Source organism: Panthera leo, chromosome E2, assembly GCF_018350215.1.
Source record: "Panthera leo isolate Ple1 chromosome E2, P.leo_Ple1_pat1.1, whole genome shotgun sequence".
Taxonomy (NCBI): Eukaryota; Metazoa; Chordata; class Mammalia; order Carnivora; family Felidae; genus Panthera; species Panthera leo.
The window spans coordinates 14,515,578-14,533,265 of NC_056693.1; the positions used below are offsets into that span (position 1 = coordinate 14,515,578).

At 51.0% G+C, this 17,688-nt stretch overlaps 1 protein-coding gene across 1 annotated transcript in view; it reads left to right on the forward strand.

Moving 5' to 3' along the window:
* Nucleotides 1-6,325: 6,325 nt before the first annotated feature.
* The window catches only part of LOC122208398 (Fc fragment of IgG binding protein), a 41,846-nt gene continuing 30,483 nt past the window's right edge, over nucleotides 6,326-17,688 (forward strand). Inside the window, exons 1-5 of the mRNA XM_042919422.1 lie at nucleotides 6,326-6,368; nucleotides 6,702-6,758; nucleotides 8,036-9,283; nucleotides 11,376-11,722; nucleotides 15,499-16,069. Coding sequence (XP_042775356.1) covers nucleotides 6,704-6,758; nucleotides 8,036-9,283; nucleotides 11,376-11,722; nucleotides 15,499-16,069 — 2,221 coding nt within the window. The 5' untranslated portion in view covers nucleotides 6,326-6,368; nucleotides 6,702-6,703. The remainder of the gene's footprint in view (nucleotides 6,369-6,701; nucleotides 6,759-8,035; nucleotides 9,284-11,375; nucleotides 11,723-15,498; nucleotides 16,070-17,688) is intronic.

The window sequence follows — 17,688 nt, forward strand, 5'->3', positions numbered from 1 at the left end:
CCAGGGACCATTTTTTCCTAGGGAAGTAGGCTGTAAAAACTACATGTGCTGGAATGTCGTTTAGATCATGATGGATTTCTATCTTTACTGTTTTCCATCAATGTCCCCTATTAACTACTTAAATTACAACATTGAGTAATATCCCCTTGTAAAAGTTTCCTAGTGTTTTCCATGGGTTAAAAATGGCGTGTTCTTCACAGCCTTCATGGCACCAGCATGAAGTCCACCGGCATCACCAGCACCTATTTGTAGCCCAGGATGATGGGGAAGCAGTGGGGTTGGGGGGGTGGATGCTGGCAGGGCAGTGATTACAGTGATTTCACTCAAGGGCCATCTCTTGGTGGCTTTGACACTAGGAGAACCTCTGACATATCCTGTGTGGGATGCCACCTGGGAGTCGTTGGCGGGGGGGGGGGGGAGGGTGATTTTCTTGGTAATGGACCCTCTCTACTTTTCTAGGAGCATGGGATCTTCTTCAGTTCCCAAGGACTCTCCATTGGGATGGCTTTTAACCCACTGGAAACAATTCAGGCTGCAAAATGTCAGGGGAAAAAAAAAGAGTGGTCTTCTGTAACATTGCATGATGTCAGTACTCCTTAGGAGACAAGGGAAAATGGCCCATTAATGGGACATTAAGATTCAGTAGGATCTATCAGATCTCTTCTGCAGGAAATGGGGCAAATGGATTGAGGTACCCTGTTTCCAGGTCTACGTGGCACTAAATCAGGACCTTGACCCAAGGACCTCTTGCAGACTGTGTTTGGCCACTAACCAGGCTAATAAACCCCCTCCCAACATTTTGGTTGATGATTATATAAATAGGGCTCCTCCTAATTAACCCAGGTTATTGGAGTAAACACAGGCTATAGAACTTAACAGACCCAGATTAATGGCTATGATAATTGTAATCAATTGTCTCTGGCTAGTCAACCTCAGGATGGAGCAGCTGCCAAAACTCCTTTTGTTTCAGGGAAGTTCCCGGTCTTCTCTGGCTCTACATGGACTGCCCATTTCTACTTATCGGTGAGAAAAAAACAAGCATCTGCTCATCTGTCCAAACTGATGAGCTTCAGAGCCAGGAGCCTCTCTCTCTGTCTTCTGGGCTTTTGCCCACCTCCAGCTGTCTGGCAGCAGCTCACCTCTTCTGCCTCCTCCTTTCATTCCTGTTTCTGCACCACCTTGGGTGCGGCCTGCATAACTGGCTCCTGGCACCACTGTCTCCTCCTTCCACCCTCTCTGTCAAGGAGCAAAGAGCACCCCTCCGGACTTACACCAGCCACTTCAGATTTCCCCACTAGTGCCCCAGCTAAAAATTTGACAATGGGGAACAAATTGGTTGTGTTTTAAGTGGACCCAGATGGAGCACATTTGGTTTTTTAATTTAATTTATTTATTTTGAGAGAGAGAGAGAGAGAGAGAGAGAGAGCAAGGGAGGGACAGACAGAGATTGACAGAGAGAGAATCCCAAACAGACTCTGCACTGCCAGCATGGAGCCTGACATAGGGCTCAAACCCACGAGCCATGAGTTCATCCTGAGCCAAATTCAGGAGTTGGACCCTCAACCAACTGAGCCACCCAGGTGCTCCCATATTCAGTATTTAAACTAATTTAAGTTTCTTAGTTTAATTAAGATAGACATGTCTTTAGAGTTATCAGCATTAGGGGCACCTGGGTGGCTCAGTCAGTTAAGTGGCCGACTTTGGCTCGGGTCATGATCTCGCGGTCTGTGAGTTTGAGCCCCGCGTCGGGCTCTGTGCTGACAGCTCAGAGCCTGGAGCCTGTTTCAGATTCTGTGTCTCCCTCTCTCTGACCCTCTCTGTTCATGCTCTGTCTCTCTCTGTCTCAAAAATAAATAAACGTTAAAAAAAAATTTAGAGTTATCAGCATTAATATAAAACTTTTATATACTACCAAGGATGACTAAAGGTCAAATAAGCCCGTGTTAGCAAAAAGATTTCAACTGGTGGTTACTTTTGTCTGCCTCAAAGTTTTCATGGGTAATTGTTAAGATAGCTTTCAAAGTCTTTGGTAACCCGAAACCTTAAAATTTTGCTTGGAGATGGCAAATTGGATTGAATTCATTGGGCATCTAAGTATTTTCTAAATAAGGTAAGATACTGAAGCATTGATTACTGAATGTGAGGTTTATCTGCTTTTGGTTTCCTATTGCAGATAAGCTGAGGATTACTTGGGTCTTTTGGTAAATATGCTTTGCACTTTATTAAAAGAATTGAACTATGGAAAAACGTGTTTTTAGAATTGTGAAATGTATTTGGGGCACCTGGGTGGCTCAGTTGGTTAAGCATCTGACTTTGGCTCAGGTCGTGATTTCACGGTTTGTGGGTTCAAGCCCTGCATCAGGCCCTGTGCTGACAGCTCAGAGCCCGGAGCCTGCTTCAGATTCTGTGTCTGTGTCTCTCTCTCTCTCTGCCCCTCCCCCACTCACGCTCTGTCTCTCTCTCTCTCTCTTTCTCTCTCTCTGTCTCTCTCTCAAAAATAAACATTAATAAAATAAAATTGTGAAATGTATTTATAAATTTCAGATCTAAAGAAGTCTGATATAACAGTTCACAATTGGTTACTACTTAGTTTTCACTGGAGACTATGGTTTTTAGGAGTTAAAACTTGGCTAAATATAATTAAGACTGGTGGGAATAAGGGTAGCAACTCTCTATGTAGGAAAGCAGGAGATATACAAGAAAGATCTAAGGAAGGGGAATACATTGTGTTGAGGAAAAGGAAAGTAATTTTGTCCTAAAACGAGACTGGTTGTTTGGAGAGAAAAGGCCTAAGTCAAAATCTGAAAGAAAAAGTTGTGGAAGGTTTATGAAGGGAAAGCTTCCAAAAAGAATTTTATGTGCAGTCAGGACTAAGATTGAAATGAATGGATTTTAAAAGTACACTGGTAGGGGCACCTGGGTGGCTCAGTCAGTTGAGTGTCCATCTGACTCTCGATTTCGACTCAGGTCATGATCTCATGGTTCATGGGATTGAGTCGGGCTTCCTGCTGAATGTGGAGCCTGCTTAAGATTCTCTCTCTCTCTCTCTCTCTCTCTCTCTCTCTCTCTCCTCTCTCTCAAAATTAAATAAATAAACATTCTTTAAAAAAAGAAGCGGTGACTTCCAGTTCCAGACAAGATGGCAGAGACTTGTTTCTCCATACCCCTCTCCAAGTACAAGACAACTATGGCATCGTCTGATGTGCTGTTCAATGTAGATGGCAGAAGTACTCAACACAATTATATTTTTTTAAGCGAAGGAGGTAAATGGATAGACATTGAAGTAAAGTTTCAGTACTTCAGTCCAAGTGGTAAAATATTGATGCTAGACTTATGTGATACATTATATGTTCATATTGTAATTCCTAGATCAAATGGTAAGAAAACTGTCCAAAGGAATGCGCTCATAAAGAATATAAATCAAAATGGAATTCTAAAAAAAATGCTCATGTAATCCACAGGAATGTAAAAGCAAAAAGCCAGAGCGATGAGAAACAGAGGGAACAAATGGAAAATGAATAATAAGATGTCAAACTTAAGCCCAAGCATCAATAGTTACTTTAGATGTAAGTTATCCAAATTACGCAAAATCAAAAACAGAGATTGGTAGAGTGAATTTAAAAACCATGATTCAACTGTAATCTGTCCCCAAAAAACTCACTTGAAATATAACAATATTGGCAGGTTACAGGTAAAAAGGGTGGGAAAAGATGTGCTGTGCAAACAAGAACTCTAAAAAGCCAAAAGTTACTACATTAAGATCAAATTAAGTAGACTTCAGAGCAAAAAAAAATTGCTAAGAACAAGGAGGGGAATTACGGGGAAGGATCGTTCCACCAAAGAGACATATCTCTCAATTATAATAATAATTAATGTAATAAAATAACATAATAATAAATCTGCATTTAGCTGCAGAGAGTAAATTCTCTCTAGCTGTGCCCTTTCTGTAAAGCCCAGGCAACCAGAGGGTTTCAAGGGTCTCTAGCGGTCTTATTAGCACAAACCTGCCCCCTGCAAATCCTGGAGCAGGGAGAGGCCAGAAGGCTCAGATTCAAACACCCATTTGGGCTCTGAATGAGGATTGAGGGTGCGGGGAGGGATGGATGTGTTTCTCTGACCGTAAGGAAGGGTCCCCACAAGTTATCTCCAGGGGTTTTCCAAGAATAGATAAGGGGGTTCTGAGAATAGACGTGATACGGAGTAAACCACAGTTTGTGTTGTACCACACACACACACACACACACACACACACACACACACACACACACACCCCTTGGGTCCTGAAAGAAGTGAGAAGAAGGTCCCAGTAGGTGTCAAATCCAAAATATTAAATCGTGAGGTTCCCCACTACCAACCCATTTCTAAGGGACTCTGACTATGAAGGGCAGCAATGGATTTTGAGGGGACAAAGCCTCCTCTCTGGGGTCAAACTAGGGGAGACCTCAAGGCTTAGAGGAGATTGGGAGGCACGGTCACTGATGAAATTTGAAGTGGGGTTTGCGAGCCAATGGCAAAAAAGACTTCTTGAAGACATCTTTGGTGCAAAAAGGTGATTTCATTAAAGCACGGGGACAGGACCCGTGGGCAGAAAGAGCTGCACTGGGGTTGTGAGGAGTGACTAATTATATACTTTCAAGTTTGTGGAGGGAGAGGAGGTATAGATAACATGGGTCTCCAAGGAATTTCTGGATGCTGAAAGCAGGGTCTCACAGGACCCTAAAGATTTAGTTATTGTCAAAATAAGGTTGCTTTTAGTTTTCAGGGAAGTGTAAAAATGGAGACATTAAGGCAGCCATAAACGTCTGGGGGACCGTTATACGCTGGGGGTCTCTGACACCTATCAATGGGCTGCAGGCTGAATTTTTCTTGTCTTTGTTTCCCTCATCAGTCGCCCCCAAGGCTCACCCTAATTCTCTGCTTCCTCGCCCACCCCCAGACCCCACAGGGACCCAGGCACTGCTCCCTTCAAAGCTCCTACTCCCATGAGCCCCCTGCCCCCCACCTGTTTCTTGACATCCCTGGCTCTCATCCAGTCCCCTGTTTACTCACTTCATTTTCCTGGTTGACTTTGGGTGCCGTTCAACCCCAAGCCTTTATCTCTCCCTCTGGGAACCTGCCCTTCGTGGGGAATGCCAGAGCCCTCACCCACCCTGGCCACCCAAGGCCCAGGCTTTGGTGATAAGAGAGGAGGAGTCCTGGGGGCAGCAGCTGCTGGGGTGTTGTCCGAGAGGGCTCCCAGGCCTTGCAGCTGCTGTTTCCAGGGGAGACTCCCCAGCAAACAATGAGTCTTGATGTTGGGAGGAGGGGAGCAAGACCTGGGCATGGCCAGCTCCTCCGGAGGAACAGACCCCATCTCAGAAAGCCCACACCACCTCTCAGCGGCCCCTTCTTCTGCTCCCCATGTGCAACGTAGGCCCCCATTTCCCATCCCAGGTAGATCCTGGGGTGATGGGGAGCATAGAGTTCCCCAAAGCCTGTTCAGCCAGTCCCTTCTCAGGGCAAAACGACCTCCCAGAAAACAAATAATTCTCCAGGAAGTAGAACCCAGTGTCTGCGTGGAACCAGGAAACAGAGACCTCCATCCTTCTTCACACACAGCTCCCAGCTCCCCAGTTCCCACCCCACTCTTCCCAGGGGGAAGCCCACCAGAAGAACCTGCCTCCCACCCTACAGTCCTCAAGAGTGTACAGAGTGCTGTCTGGGAGATAAGCCCAGTGAGGCTAGTTTTGATGTTCCCATTTTGCAGACAATGTACCTAGGAGGCCCTGCTAACCTGGGGGTGGAGGTACCCACCAGCCTGGGTCAGGTGCCCAAATTCCTGCCCACCCCAGACACCTGTCCCCACCCCCCGAAGCACGGCCTGGATGCAGGATGTGGATGGCTGGGGCCCAGGAATCAGCTTGCGGGACTAGGGAGCAGCCAGAACCCGGATGTAGGCCCTTTGCTCTTGTTCCTGGCAGGAGGGAAAGGAAGAAATCCAACCATCGGCCCAGCAAACAAGATCAAATACCACCTTCCGCCCCTACTCCCCACCCCCCTTCCCCGGAGACCCAGACCTTCAGCACCCTGCTCCCCAGCTGTTTCCCTCAGGGACACCACCCTTCCAGTTCTGAAGTTTCCAGCCGGTTCCCAGGCCACAGCCACCAGCTGTTCTCACACCCCTCTCAGGACCCAGGTGTCTGAGCTGGCCCTCCACCCTTTCCAGGCCTTCAGGGTGCCCATTCCACCTGGCTCTGGGATCACCAACCTCCTCCAGGAAGTTGACACCATCTTCCTGGCAGATGGCCCAGGGTGTGGCCCAAGGAGGCAAGAAACTCTGCTATATAGCCCAGCCCAGGGGCTAGCCCCACAGCTCCAGGGACCTGCAGGTGAGATAGGCTGGGGTCCCCTTTAGAAGTGGGACATCAGGTCCCCTACTCTGGCCCCTGGCTCCAGGCTTCCTCACCCCAACCCCAGACCACTGGACACCCAACTCCCCATCCTTGCCCTGTTCTGCCCTCTCCCCACCCCCGACCAGATCCACTGAACATCTGAGTCCCCTATATATACACACACTGGCCCTTGGATCCAACCTGCCTCAGCCTTCCTGGTGCCCAGGTAGCCCCTGTCCTGAAACTGGGCCCTTCTGTCCTCTCCAGAACAGTGTCCAGCCAGTGGGGCCAGACTAGCTTCCTATGACCCCCTCTCTTTCCTCACTGCAGACATGGGGTCCCTGCTGAGCTGGTGGACGCTCTGGACCGGAGCAACCCTCCTGTGGGGTAAGTTGGGCAGAGATCCCATCGATGTCCTTGTTCTGGTCTGGGGCACGCTGCCTGCCGGGGTCAGCACCCTCCATCCGTACGCCCTCCATGAGCCTATCTCCCAATGCCACCCCAGGCTAGCCGAGATGGAGAGAGGTCCCGTGGGTTCTACAGAGAAATATGGAATTTGCCCATTGTCTCTCTGTCCCAGAAGGAAGCAAAGAAAAAACGCGGTCCCCAAATTTAAGTATGTGAGAACTACCACTTTCTCTGTCTTCTGTAACTCAAACAACGTTTTGACTCTGAGCCTCATTCTGCGGAGGTGATGGTAATTTTTACTACAGTCATTCTTGGAGGGCTTAGTGCCGGATTCCCCAGGGTTATGCCCAGGACCTAGAGTCTCAGGTAAAACCAGGGTACTGGGGAAAAGATGGGAATCAGTCAGCATCTGCCTAAGTTACTTTTGAAGCCTTCATTATCCCTGATTCTCTGGCCCCGTGGGACATTGGGACATCCTTCCAGCTCTCCTTATTCAACAGACAGTCCTTCTATAACCCCTATACTCTCTCCAAGACCCTGTAGATATCCTCCCCCTCTTTCTCCCTGCTCTCCCTTCTCTTCCCAGCCCTGGAGAATCTCTTCCTAGTTAGGGGTGTTGGAAAGCACCCACTCCTCTCTATTTCTAGGAGACACATTGTCCTCACTTCCATAATCTTCTTTCCTTTATCCCCTTTACTGACCCCCAAGTTTTATTAAGACAGAAATCAAACAGGCACCTGAATCCAGGCAGTTTGAGCCCCACAGTACTTAAACCAATTTGAAAATTTTTCATGGAAATTCAAAGAGCCAGCTTCTCTTGAAAAAATGGTAAGATCTGGCATAAAAAGAAAAGAAAAGAAAAGCCCATAAACCATCATAATAACAGGCTGAACCCAGTAGCAACGCCGCGCTTTCCTTGGTATATGAATGCTCTGGTTTGCACACTCACCAGCCAGATCATTTCCCACATTCACATTGTTCGCCTGGCCCCATCAGCCTTGGAGTTTGAGATCCCCTTTGAAAGTGTTCAGGCTTTTAGGAAACCAAAGCCACAAAGACCGGTAGGTGAATAAGGAGAAAGGAAAGAGAGAAGGTGGGGGGGGGGGGGGGGGGGGAGAGGAGAGGGGGGGTGAGGGGGGCGGTGTGGAATGCTCCAGTCACTATTTCAATATGGCATCTAAGCACAGTGCAAACAGTTACTTGTCCGCTGGGGAGGATTGGATAAGCAGACCCATAACTCATTCTCTCCCCCTCAGGGCTGACCCAGGGGGCGTCAGTGGACCCCCAGGACCCCAGGGAGGTGGAATTCCTCGCAGCCTTCCTACAGAACTACGTACCCGAGTACAGGCGCGCCTATCTCCAACTCCTCCTCTCCAGTCTGTCGGACAGCCCTGCCTCAGTCTCCGTTCTCAGCCAGGCAGACGGCACCTCCCAGAACGTCACGGTGAAGCCCGGCCAGTCGGTCACGGTCAACATCAGCGCCAAAGCCGAGATGGTCGGCAGTAACACCTTCCAAAGCGCGGTGGTGATCCGCTCGGACCGCGCCATCTCCGCACAGGCCGTAAACACTAAGCCCGACACGGCAGAGCTGACGCGGCTGTGGCCCGTCCGGGCTCTGGGCACAGAGTATTTTGTGGTCACGCCTCCCGGCGTCTCCTCCAAGCATGTTAAGGAGTTCGCTGTGGTGGCTGGGCCAGCGGGAGCCTCGGTCAGCGTTCAGCTGGAGGGGGCAGTGACATTCCAGAGCAAGTTCTACGCAGTGGGCAGTGTCCTGAGCCTGACTCTGAAGCCCTACCAGGTGGCCCAGGTGCAGGGCACAGCTGAATTGTCGGGCTCAAAGATCACGGCCAGGAGCCCCGTGGCTGTGTTCTCCGGCCACAGCTGTGTCCAGAGACACACCAACTGCAACCACGTGGTGGAGCAGCTGCTGCCCACGTCCGCCTGGGGCACCCGCTACGTGGTGCCCACCCTGTCCTCCCAGAGCCGCTACGATCTGGTCTACGTCGTGGCCAGCCAGACCACGAGGCTGACCTACCAGCAGGGGGGCACCACCGGCTCCCGCGGGCTCGGGGCAGGCGACGTGGCTGAGTTTGAGGTCCGGCCATCCCTGCCCCTCTACCTGTCCGCAGATGTGGGCATCCAGGTCCTGCAGTTTGGCACAGGTGCCGTGAGGGATGGAGTCACCTATGACCCCCACCTGGCTTTGATCCCAGACATGGCGGCCTACTGCCCTGCCTACGTGGTGAAGAGCGTGCCAGGCACTAAGGGCGTGGCAGTGGTGGTGGCCCGGACGAAGGCTGTTAACGAGCTGACCATGGAGGGGCGCAGGCTGGGGACCGATCTCTCGTGGACAGCTGTGCCAGGCAGTGAGTTCTCGTTCGCGGAAGTGGACCTCGGCACGACTGACAGGACCCACGTGATTGAGGCCACTACCGACTTCGGGTTGCTCACCTTCGGGCTGGCCCACGCCATCAGCTACGGGACAGCAGGTGTCTGCGGTCGAAGTGAGTGATGGGAAATGAGCCTGGGGCCCCTTTGTGGGCTCTCTCGCCTCCTCCCTTTTCCCACCCACCTGCTCCCCTGTGGATTCCTGGCTCCCCTGGGCTGTCCCCACCTCACCTCCATCCTCTGCCGTCCTTCCCTTCCCTAAGGCTTCCCAGCTCCTCCCTCTCCTACCAGGAACTGCTAAATATTTAGCGACCAGTAAGATCCAAGGTCCCAACCAGTCAGAAGAGATGCTGGTGCTGGCCAGACCACTGCAGCAGGGTCTTAGAAGCCACCATGGTGTCCAGGGGCTTAGAGATAGGGTCCTAGGGAAGAGCCAAGGTGCCTGGAGGGAGGGACCTGTGTGTGTGTGGGCGGGGGGGGGGGGGAGAGATAGAGAGCGAGAAGGGGAGGGGAAGAGAGAGAGAGACACAGAGAATCCCAAGCAGGGTCCGCATTGTCAGCACAGAGCCCGATGCCGGGCTCGAATTCACGAACCCTGAGATCATGACCTGAGGCTGAAATCAGAAGCCCGGTACTTAACCGTCTGAGCCATCCAGGCACCCCAGGAATATTTTGATATTTTAGCAACTATACCAATTGCTAACTACCGCTCCCCCACTTCCTATAGGAATGTTTATACCCCAGCTCAAGAGGTCTGGAAGTATAATAATAACAATGGCTACCGTGTTGGGGGGAGTTACCTCTCAATATACCAGAGACCATTCTAGGTGCCTTGCATGTATTAACATAGTTAATCTTTAGGACCCGGCCCTACGTGTAACCTTAGGCTCAGCGCATGGAGGAACGGCCCCCAGACAGTACAGTGTGGTATCTGAGGTCACACATGCTAAACTCAGACTTCCCAGGTTCAAATCCCACCTCTGCTTGTGTGACCTTGGGCGTGTGACCTCACCTCTGTGGCCTCAGTTTCCACGTCTGTAAAACAGGGGTAATAACTGTCACAGGACTGTAGTGAGGGGGTTATAAGTTAACATTTGTAAAGTTCTTAGGGGGTATCTAGTAAGTTATTATGAGCGGACAGAAAACAAGAACTTTTGAAGGCAGGGAGGCAGGGAAGAGCTATTTCTTCCTGTGTGGACCCCCTGCCTCAAGCTAGGACCCTGGACATTAGGATTCCCTGCACTGGCAAAAATGCCCCCTCGGACCCTGGGCATGGAAGTCCCTCAACTTTAAAGAGTCACTTTGGGCTTGAATAGTAGAAATGGGGAAGGGTGGGTGATTAATCATAACAGGGAACACTCAGTTAACGTCGGGGCCAACCCCTACTTATGTTGTAGCTTATTTGAGCCTGGCAACACCCTCCTTCCCAAACATCCCCGTGAAGAACGTACTGTTATCACTCCCTTGTTACAAATGAGGAGACTGAGGCACAGAGAGTTTAAAATTACTCAACCAGTGCCCGCACATATCATTGGTGGAACCAGGATTCTAACACGGGCAGCCAGATCCCTAGTCATTTCTGTTGTGATGAACAGTCCCTGTCTTCCTTTAAAAAAAAAAACAAAAAACAAAAAAAAAAAACAACTCTTTAGGGGGCACCTGGACGGCTCAATCGGTTAAGCGTCCGACTTCCACTCAGGTCATGATCTCATAGTTTGTGAGTTTGAGCCCTGTGTCAGGCTCTGTGCCGACAGCCCAGAGCCTGGAGCCTGCTTTGGATTCTGTCTCCTGTTCTCTCTGCCCCTCCCCCGCTCACACTCTGTCTCCGTCTCTTTCTCTCAAAAATAAACATTAAAAACAATTTTTTAATTAAAAAAATAAAGATGCCTTAGCCTTCTGACCTGAGTGGAGATGCACGGGAGGGGGAAATGGGGACAGAAAACCCACCAATTAACCTTTCCATGATGATCCTTCTCCGCTACCTTCCAGTTCCTCTGCGCTGAGCTGTGTCAAACCAGGGGATCAGAATACATGGGGTTGGGTCATCCCTGGGCGGCTCTCTCCCTGTAAGTTTCCAGACCTCAGTTTCCCCACTTCTAAAATGGGTAGTCGTGGGCCCACTGCCCAAACTCCCCGCAGCAGGAGAGCTCCACGGTTCCCACCTGCTAGGATACTCCTGACTCTTTCTCTGCCACCCCCCGCCCCCAGCCGTGCTGCCCCAGGAGCCCTCCTGCCAAGATGTGCAGTGCACTCCTCAGCAGCAGTGCCAGGTGGTGGACGGGCAGGCCCAGTGTGTGGCGGTCCCCATGGCCACCTGCCGCGCCCAGGGTGACCCACACTACACCACCTTCGACGGCCGTCGCTACGACATGATGGGCACGTGCCTGTACACCATGGTGGAGCTGTGCAGCGAGGACCAGAGCCTGCCCGCTTTCAGTGTGGAAGCCAAGAACGAGCACCGAGGCAGCCGCCGTGTCTCTTATGTGGGCCTGGTCACCGTGCGCGCCTACAGCCACTCAGTGTCGGTGGTCCGCGGGGAGGTTGGCTTCGTCCGAGTGAGTACCCAGAAGCTTCAGATTGAATACCTGTGAGCCTCCAGTCAGAAGGAGGAGGCAAAGGCTGGGGCGGAGCGCGTGGAGACGGGGTGGGGGGGAGTTTGAAAATCTGTGGCCGAGTGTTAAATCCCCTTTGTCCAGCAATTCGACCTGTAGAAAATTAAAGGATACTCAGAAATATGGTTTAGAAAAAAAAAAGTCTATGCCAATGTCGCTTGTAATAGCAACAGGAAAAAAAAAAGGCTACAAAATGTCCAACAATGGGAAATTTCTTAAGCGACCAAACACTAAATTTAGTGAGCACCTATTATATCCTGGATTTGTTTCTTAGTGATTTCCATGTATGAATGCATTGAGTGCTCACAGCGATCTGTGGGGGTAGGCATTTTTTTTTTTTTTGAGTGAGAGTGAGAGAGAGAGCACTCATGAGCATGAGCAGGGGAGGGGCAGAGAGAGAGAGGGAGAGGGAGAGAAAGAATCCCAAACAGGCTCCATGCCCGGCGCCAAGCCGGACCACAGGGCTCTACCCCACCATCCTGGGATCACGGCCTGAGCCAAAATCAATAGTCAGACGCTCAACCGACTGAGCCACCAAGACACCCCCCACATTATTATTATTATTAACACTTCTAGACAAGGAAACTGAGGTCCAGGGAGATGACAGACTTCCCAAGGGCTCAGATGCAGTCTGGCTTCTGAGTCACTATGCTTAGCCTCTTCACCATTCTGCCTTATACAATATTTTTACACTGTTGTGTTCACTTTTGATACCAAATATGCACGTAATAAAATCCATAAATCTCAAGTCATGGAGTTTTGACAAATGTGCAATGCACACCTCCATTAGCAAACAGAATATTTTCATCATTCTGGAACATTCTCTCATTCCCCTTCGCAAACAATTCCAACCCACCCCCAGAGGCAACCACAGTTCTGATTTTTTTCCCCCCACCATGGATTAGTTTTGCCTGTTCAAGAACTTGCGTGTGTGTGTTTAAGAAATTCACATGAATGGAATCACACAGGGTAAGAAGACTTTTGTGTAAAACCTCTTTTGCTCTGCACAATATTTGTGAGTTTCTTCCATGATGCTGCGATTAATTTTTTGTTAATAGGTAAAGCATTCAAGTAGCTCAGAACAAACAGGGCTTGTTGCAAAAGGTCTGGCTTTTTTAAAAAATTTTTTAATGTTTATTTACTTTTTGAGAGAGAGATAAAGAGAGACAGAGTGTGAGTGGGGGAGGGACAGAGAGAAGGAGACGGAATCTGAAGCAGAGCCTGAGGCCGGGCTCAAACTCACGGACTGAGAGATCATGACCTGAGCTGAAGTCAGATGCTTAACTGACTGAACCATCCAGGTGCCCCGGCTCCCTTTCTTCCTTTCTTTCTTTCTTTCTTTCTTTCTTTCTTTCTTTCTTTCTTTCTTTCTTTCTTTCTTTTAATGTTTATTTATTTATTTTTGAGAGAGAGAGAGAGAGAGAGAGAGAGAGAGAGAGAATCCCAAGCAGGCTCCAAGCTGTCAGAGCAGAGCCCTACATGGGGCTCAAACCCATGAACTATGAGATCATGACCTGAGCCGAAATCAATAGTCATCAGATGCTTAACCGACTGAGGCACCCAGGTGCCCCTAGGTCTGGCTTTCATTCCCATCTTCATCTGCTTTGCCCCTGCTCCCCCCAGGTAGCTAGTTTTACTGATTTCCTGAGGGTTCACCTAGGGTTCCTTTATGACAATGCAAGCAATGTAAACAATACGTTCTTACCTTTCCCCTTTCTTAGCAAAGAGCACTGTACCCTCTGCTCTGTTCTGCACTTTGCTGTGCACTGAGTGGTGCCTTTTAGAGCTGTTTCCATATCAGCATAAAGGGAGCCTCTGCGCTCTCTCTCTCTCTCTTTTACATCTGCACGGTTCTCCATTGGATGGATGCCTCCTCATTCATTCAACTCAATCCCCCGCGGATGGATGCTTTTTTTCATGATGGCAAACAGCACAGCACTGAATAGTCTGGTACCTCCCTCGTTTTGCGAGTGTGCCGGTGATTCTGTGAGATGAATAAGTAAGCAGATTCAAGTAGGTGTGCTCCAGATCTAGAGGGATTGAGCACAAGTGCAGAGGGAGTTCAAATTCCTGAATTTACGTGAGGAATTGTGTACATGCTGGGCAGTTTTTCAGAGAGAGAGGGCCTATTCTGTTGGTCAGATCCTTACAGAGGTCAGTGACTTGACAGAGGTTTAGAGCTCCTGATAGAATCATGATAGGAGCCCCGGCGTGGCTCAGTCGGTGAAGCGTCTGACTCTGGATTTCAGCTCAGGTTATGATCTCTTGATCTTGAGATCAAGCCCCGAGTCAGGCTCCGTGCTGATCATGGAGCCTGCTTGGGATTCTCTCTCTGCTTCTCTCTCTGCCCCTCCCCTGCCCACACTATCTCTCTCTCTCCCAAAATAACAAATTAAAAAATAAACATTAGGGGCACCTGGGTGGCTTAGTCAGTTAAGCGTCCAACTTGATCTCGGCTCAGGTCATGATCTTGCAGTTCATAGGATCAAACCCCACGTTGGGCTCACAATGTGTTATCACAATGACTGTGCAGAGCCTGCTTGCAATCCTCTCTTTCCCTCTCTCTGCCCCTTCCCTACTTGTGCTCTAAATAAATAAATAAACAAACAAACTAAAAAAAAGTTTTGTTTTTTTTTTAAAAAGAATCATGATAGGATGTCCCCAAAACATTGCTAGGAGAAATGAGGGCTTCATAAAATGGGGACTTCAACATGGCCTCATTATTTAAAAGGAAAAAAATTACATAAATTAAAAGGTAGAAAAAAACCCTGGCAGGCAGGATTTATAAATGCACCTGTGTGTGTCCACAGCAATATGAGTGATTTCCCTCTCCCGATTTTTGCTCATGAGCATTTTGTAAGTTTTCTGTAATGAACAAATATTACTTGTATCATTGAAAAATGGAGGTGACTAGGTTCCCTGGGCTGAGAGCTTGTAAGTGTCTCAGTCACGGCTGCGTCCACAGCACTGCCCACGGACGCAGACACACAGGAGGGCTCACAGAGGCCTTGCTGACCCACTGACCAAATGAAGATCTATCTTACCTTTGGACCTTTCTCCTGCAGTCTCCCTCTGCCTCTTGTTCCTTTTTTTTTTTTTTTTTTTCCATACCCCATCCTCCTGACTAAGACAAGCATATGGGAAGAAGGAATTAAGAAGAAACACGCAGAAAGAGGAAACTGGGCCCAAGGGACTGGCCAGACTCTCTCTCCGCTTAGCATATTTGCGAAGGAATCCCCTTCCCCTTGTCTCCGTGGCTCTCCCTCACTGATCCTTTACAGCTCAGCTCAGCTCAGCTCAGCTCAGCTCAGCTGTCCCTGCCTCCAGGAAGCCTCCCCTGACCTGCAAGATTGGGTCTGGCTCTTCTTCTAGACTCCCACAGCCTCCTGTGCGTTCACCATCCCAGTCCTGATCACCCTGATCTGTCGCTCTGATCTCGTGACAGTTCTGTCTCCCTCATTGGACTGGGAGCCCCACGAGAGCAGGCTCTGGGGTGTCTCAGTGATCTCCCGGCCAGGACCAGGCATAGAGGGAGTGCCCAGTGAATGGTCATTTAATGCAGCAGTGCCTTCACGTCCTGAGCACTTGCGATCCTACCAGGCGTCGTTCTAAGCAGCAGGAGGAAGGAATCCCAGCTGGAGCAGGGGAAGCGAGAGAGAGGGTGGAAGGGGCGAGGGCCGGACCACACGGGATCTGACCACCCACACCTCCCCCCACAGATCGACAACCAGCGCTCGCGCCTGCCCGTATCCCTGGCCGAGGGTCGCCTGCGCGTGTACCAGAGTGGGACACGGGCCGTGGTGGAGCTGAACTTCGGGCTGGTGGTCACCTACGACTGGGACTGCCAGCTGGCCCTGAGCCTGCCAGAGCGCTTCCGAGACCAGGTGTGCGGACTGTGTGGCAACTACAACAGCGACCCCACCGATGACTTCCTCACGCCCGACTCGGAGCAGGCGCCGGACGCCGTGGAGTTCGCCAACAGCTGGAAGCTGGACGACGGGGACTACCTGTGTGACGACGGCTGCCAAAACAACTGTCCCTCGTGCACCCCGGGCCAGGCCCAGCACTACGAGGGCAACCGGCTCTGCGGCATGCTGACCCAGGCCGACGGCCCCTTTGCTGCCTGCCACAGCGCACTGCCGCCCCGGCCCTTCCTGGAGGAGTGTGTGTATGACCTGTGTGTGCTCAACGGGGACCGGTCCAGCCTGTGCCGTAGCCTCAGCGCCTACGCCCAGGCCTGTCTGGAGCACGGCATCTCTGTCGGCGACTGGAGGTCACCAGCCAACTGTCGTGAGTGATGCCCCGGGGCGGACTGGGAGCACGTGGTGGGAAGGCAGGGGTCTCTTTGCATCTGTTCAATGTCTGAGCACTTCGTGTGGCTCAGCCTGAAGCCGGACCGTGCCAGGAGCACAGGGATGGCCGAGATGGCCAGACGGTGCCCGCGGTGAGCCCGAGGTTGGGGCAGACACATCACTAGCCGGTGACAGTCCCAAGCGGTCCCTGCTGGGCTCGGGGAGGCACAGGCAGAGTGGCCAGGGCCAGCACGGGGGAATTCCAGGGTGGGCACGGGAGACCAGGAAAGCTTCTCAACTCAGCCTGGCAGGGTCAAGGAGGATTTCCCAGAGGAAGGGATGCCCTATCGGAAGCCTGTGGGAGGAACTCAACTAGGCAGATGAAGGGGGAGCAGGAAGTGGGTTTGGGAATGAGAGAGGGGCATGTGCAGAAGCCGGCATGAGACGTAGTCCTCAGAGTCCCGAAGCAGAAATGTGAACATCTCTTCGTTTGCATTCCTTTCGAGGCTCCCCGATGCCCTCTGGGTAAAGTCCGGGCGTCCATCCACTTAATGATTCATTCACTCACTCATTTACTCGACAGGCATTCCCTGAGCCCCTCCGTGGCCCCATCCCTCCGCGGGCGATGGGCACAGTGGGGGCCAGCACACACCTGTCCCTGCCCTTGGGAGGCTCCCAAGGAATTTTTCTGGAGACAGAAAGTCTAGTGTGCAGGAAAGGGGAGGTGCCCAGACCCAGGCCTAGGGCTTGAGACAGAGACTCCGGAGGAGGAGCAAGTCTGGGGGAGACACTGTGGCCATGTGGGGTTTATCTTGGTCACTCCTATATGTCCTCACTGCCCAGTAAACGCCCGCCCTCCCGAGCTCCCCAATGCCTGGTGCAGAGGAGGAACCAGTGAGTTCTTTGGCCCATGCATTCATTTCTGAATGAGCGGGCATCTCCTGTGGACCAGACCCTGTCCTTTGTGCTCTGGGATTGAGGCAGATCAGACCCCTGCTCTCAGAGTTCATATTCCAGTGGGGGAGACAGACAGTAAGCAGTAAACTATGGAACGTCTTCAAAGAGCAAAAGAAATGGCATTCGTGTAAGAAGAGGAAACGGGAGGCTCATGACGAGGGTGCTCAGGGAAGGCCTTTCTGGACAGGTGACATCACTGCTGAGAGCAGCAAAGGGCAATAGAGTGAGCTGAGTAACAATGATGCTGTGGGGTGTCTCTGCATAGGTTAACTTATTTACCCCTCACCACCCTGTGAGGTCGGTGCTATTATCATCTCATTTTACTGATGGGGAAACTGAGGCAGGGAGCGAATGGAGTCATTGGTCCACAATCACACAGCTTAGGAAGGGAAGACTGGGATTTGAACCCAGGCTATCCGGGCTCCAGCAGCTTTCTCTTAACCACATGCTGCACTGCCTTCGGAGGAAAGGCCAGTACAGGCATCAGAAACAGCCAGCCAGTGCAAAGGCCCTGAGGTGGGAGCGTGAAGACCTGTGAGGAAGCCTCTGTGGCTGGGACAGAGTGAGCCAAAGGGAGAGGGAGAGGAGATGAGGAGGGAGGTGATGGGTGTGGGTGATGGGGAGCTTCATGGGCCACCAGGAGGGTTCTAGCCTTCCCCC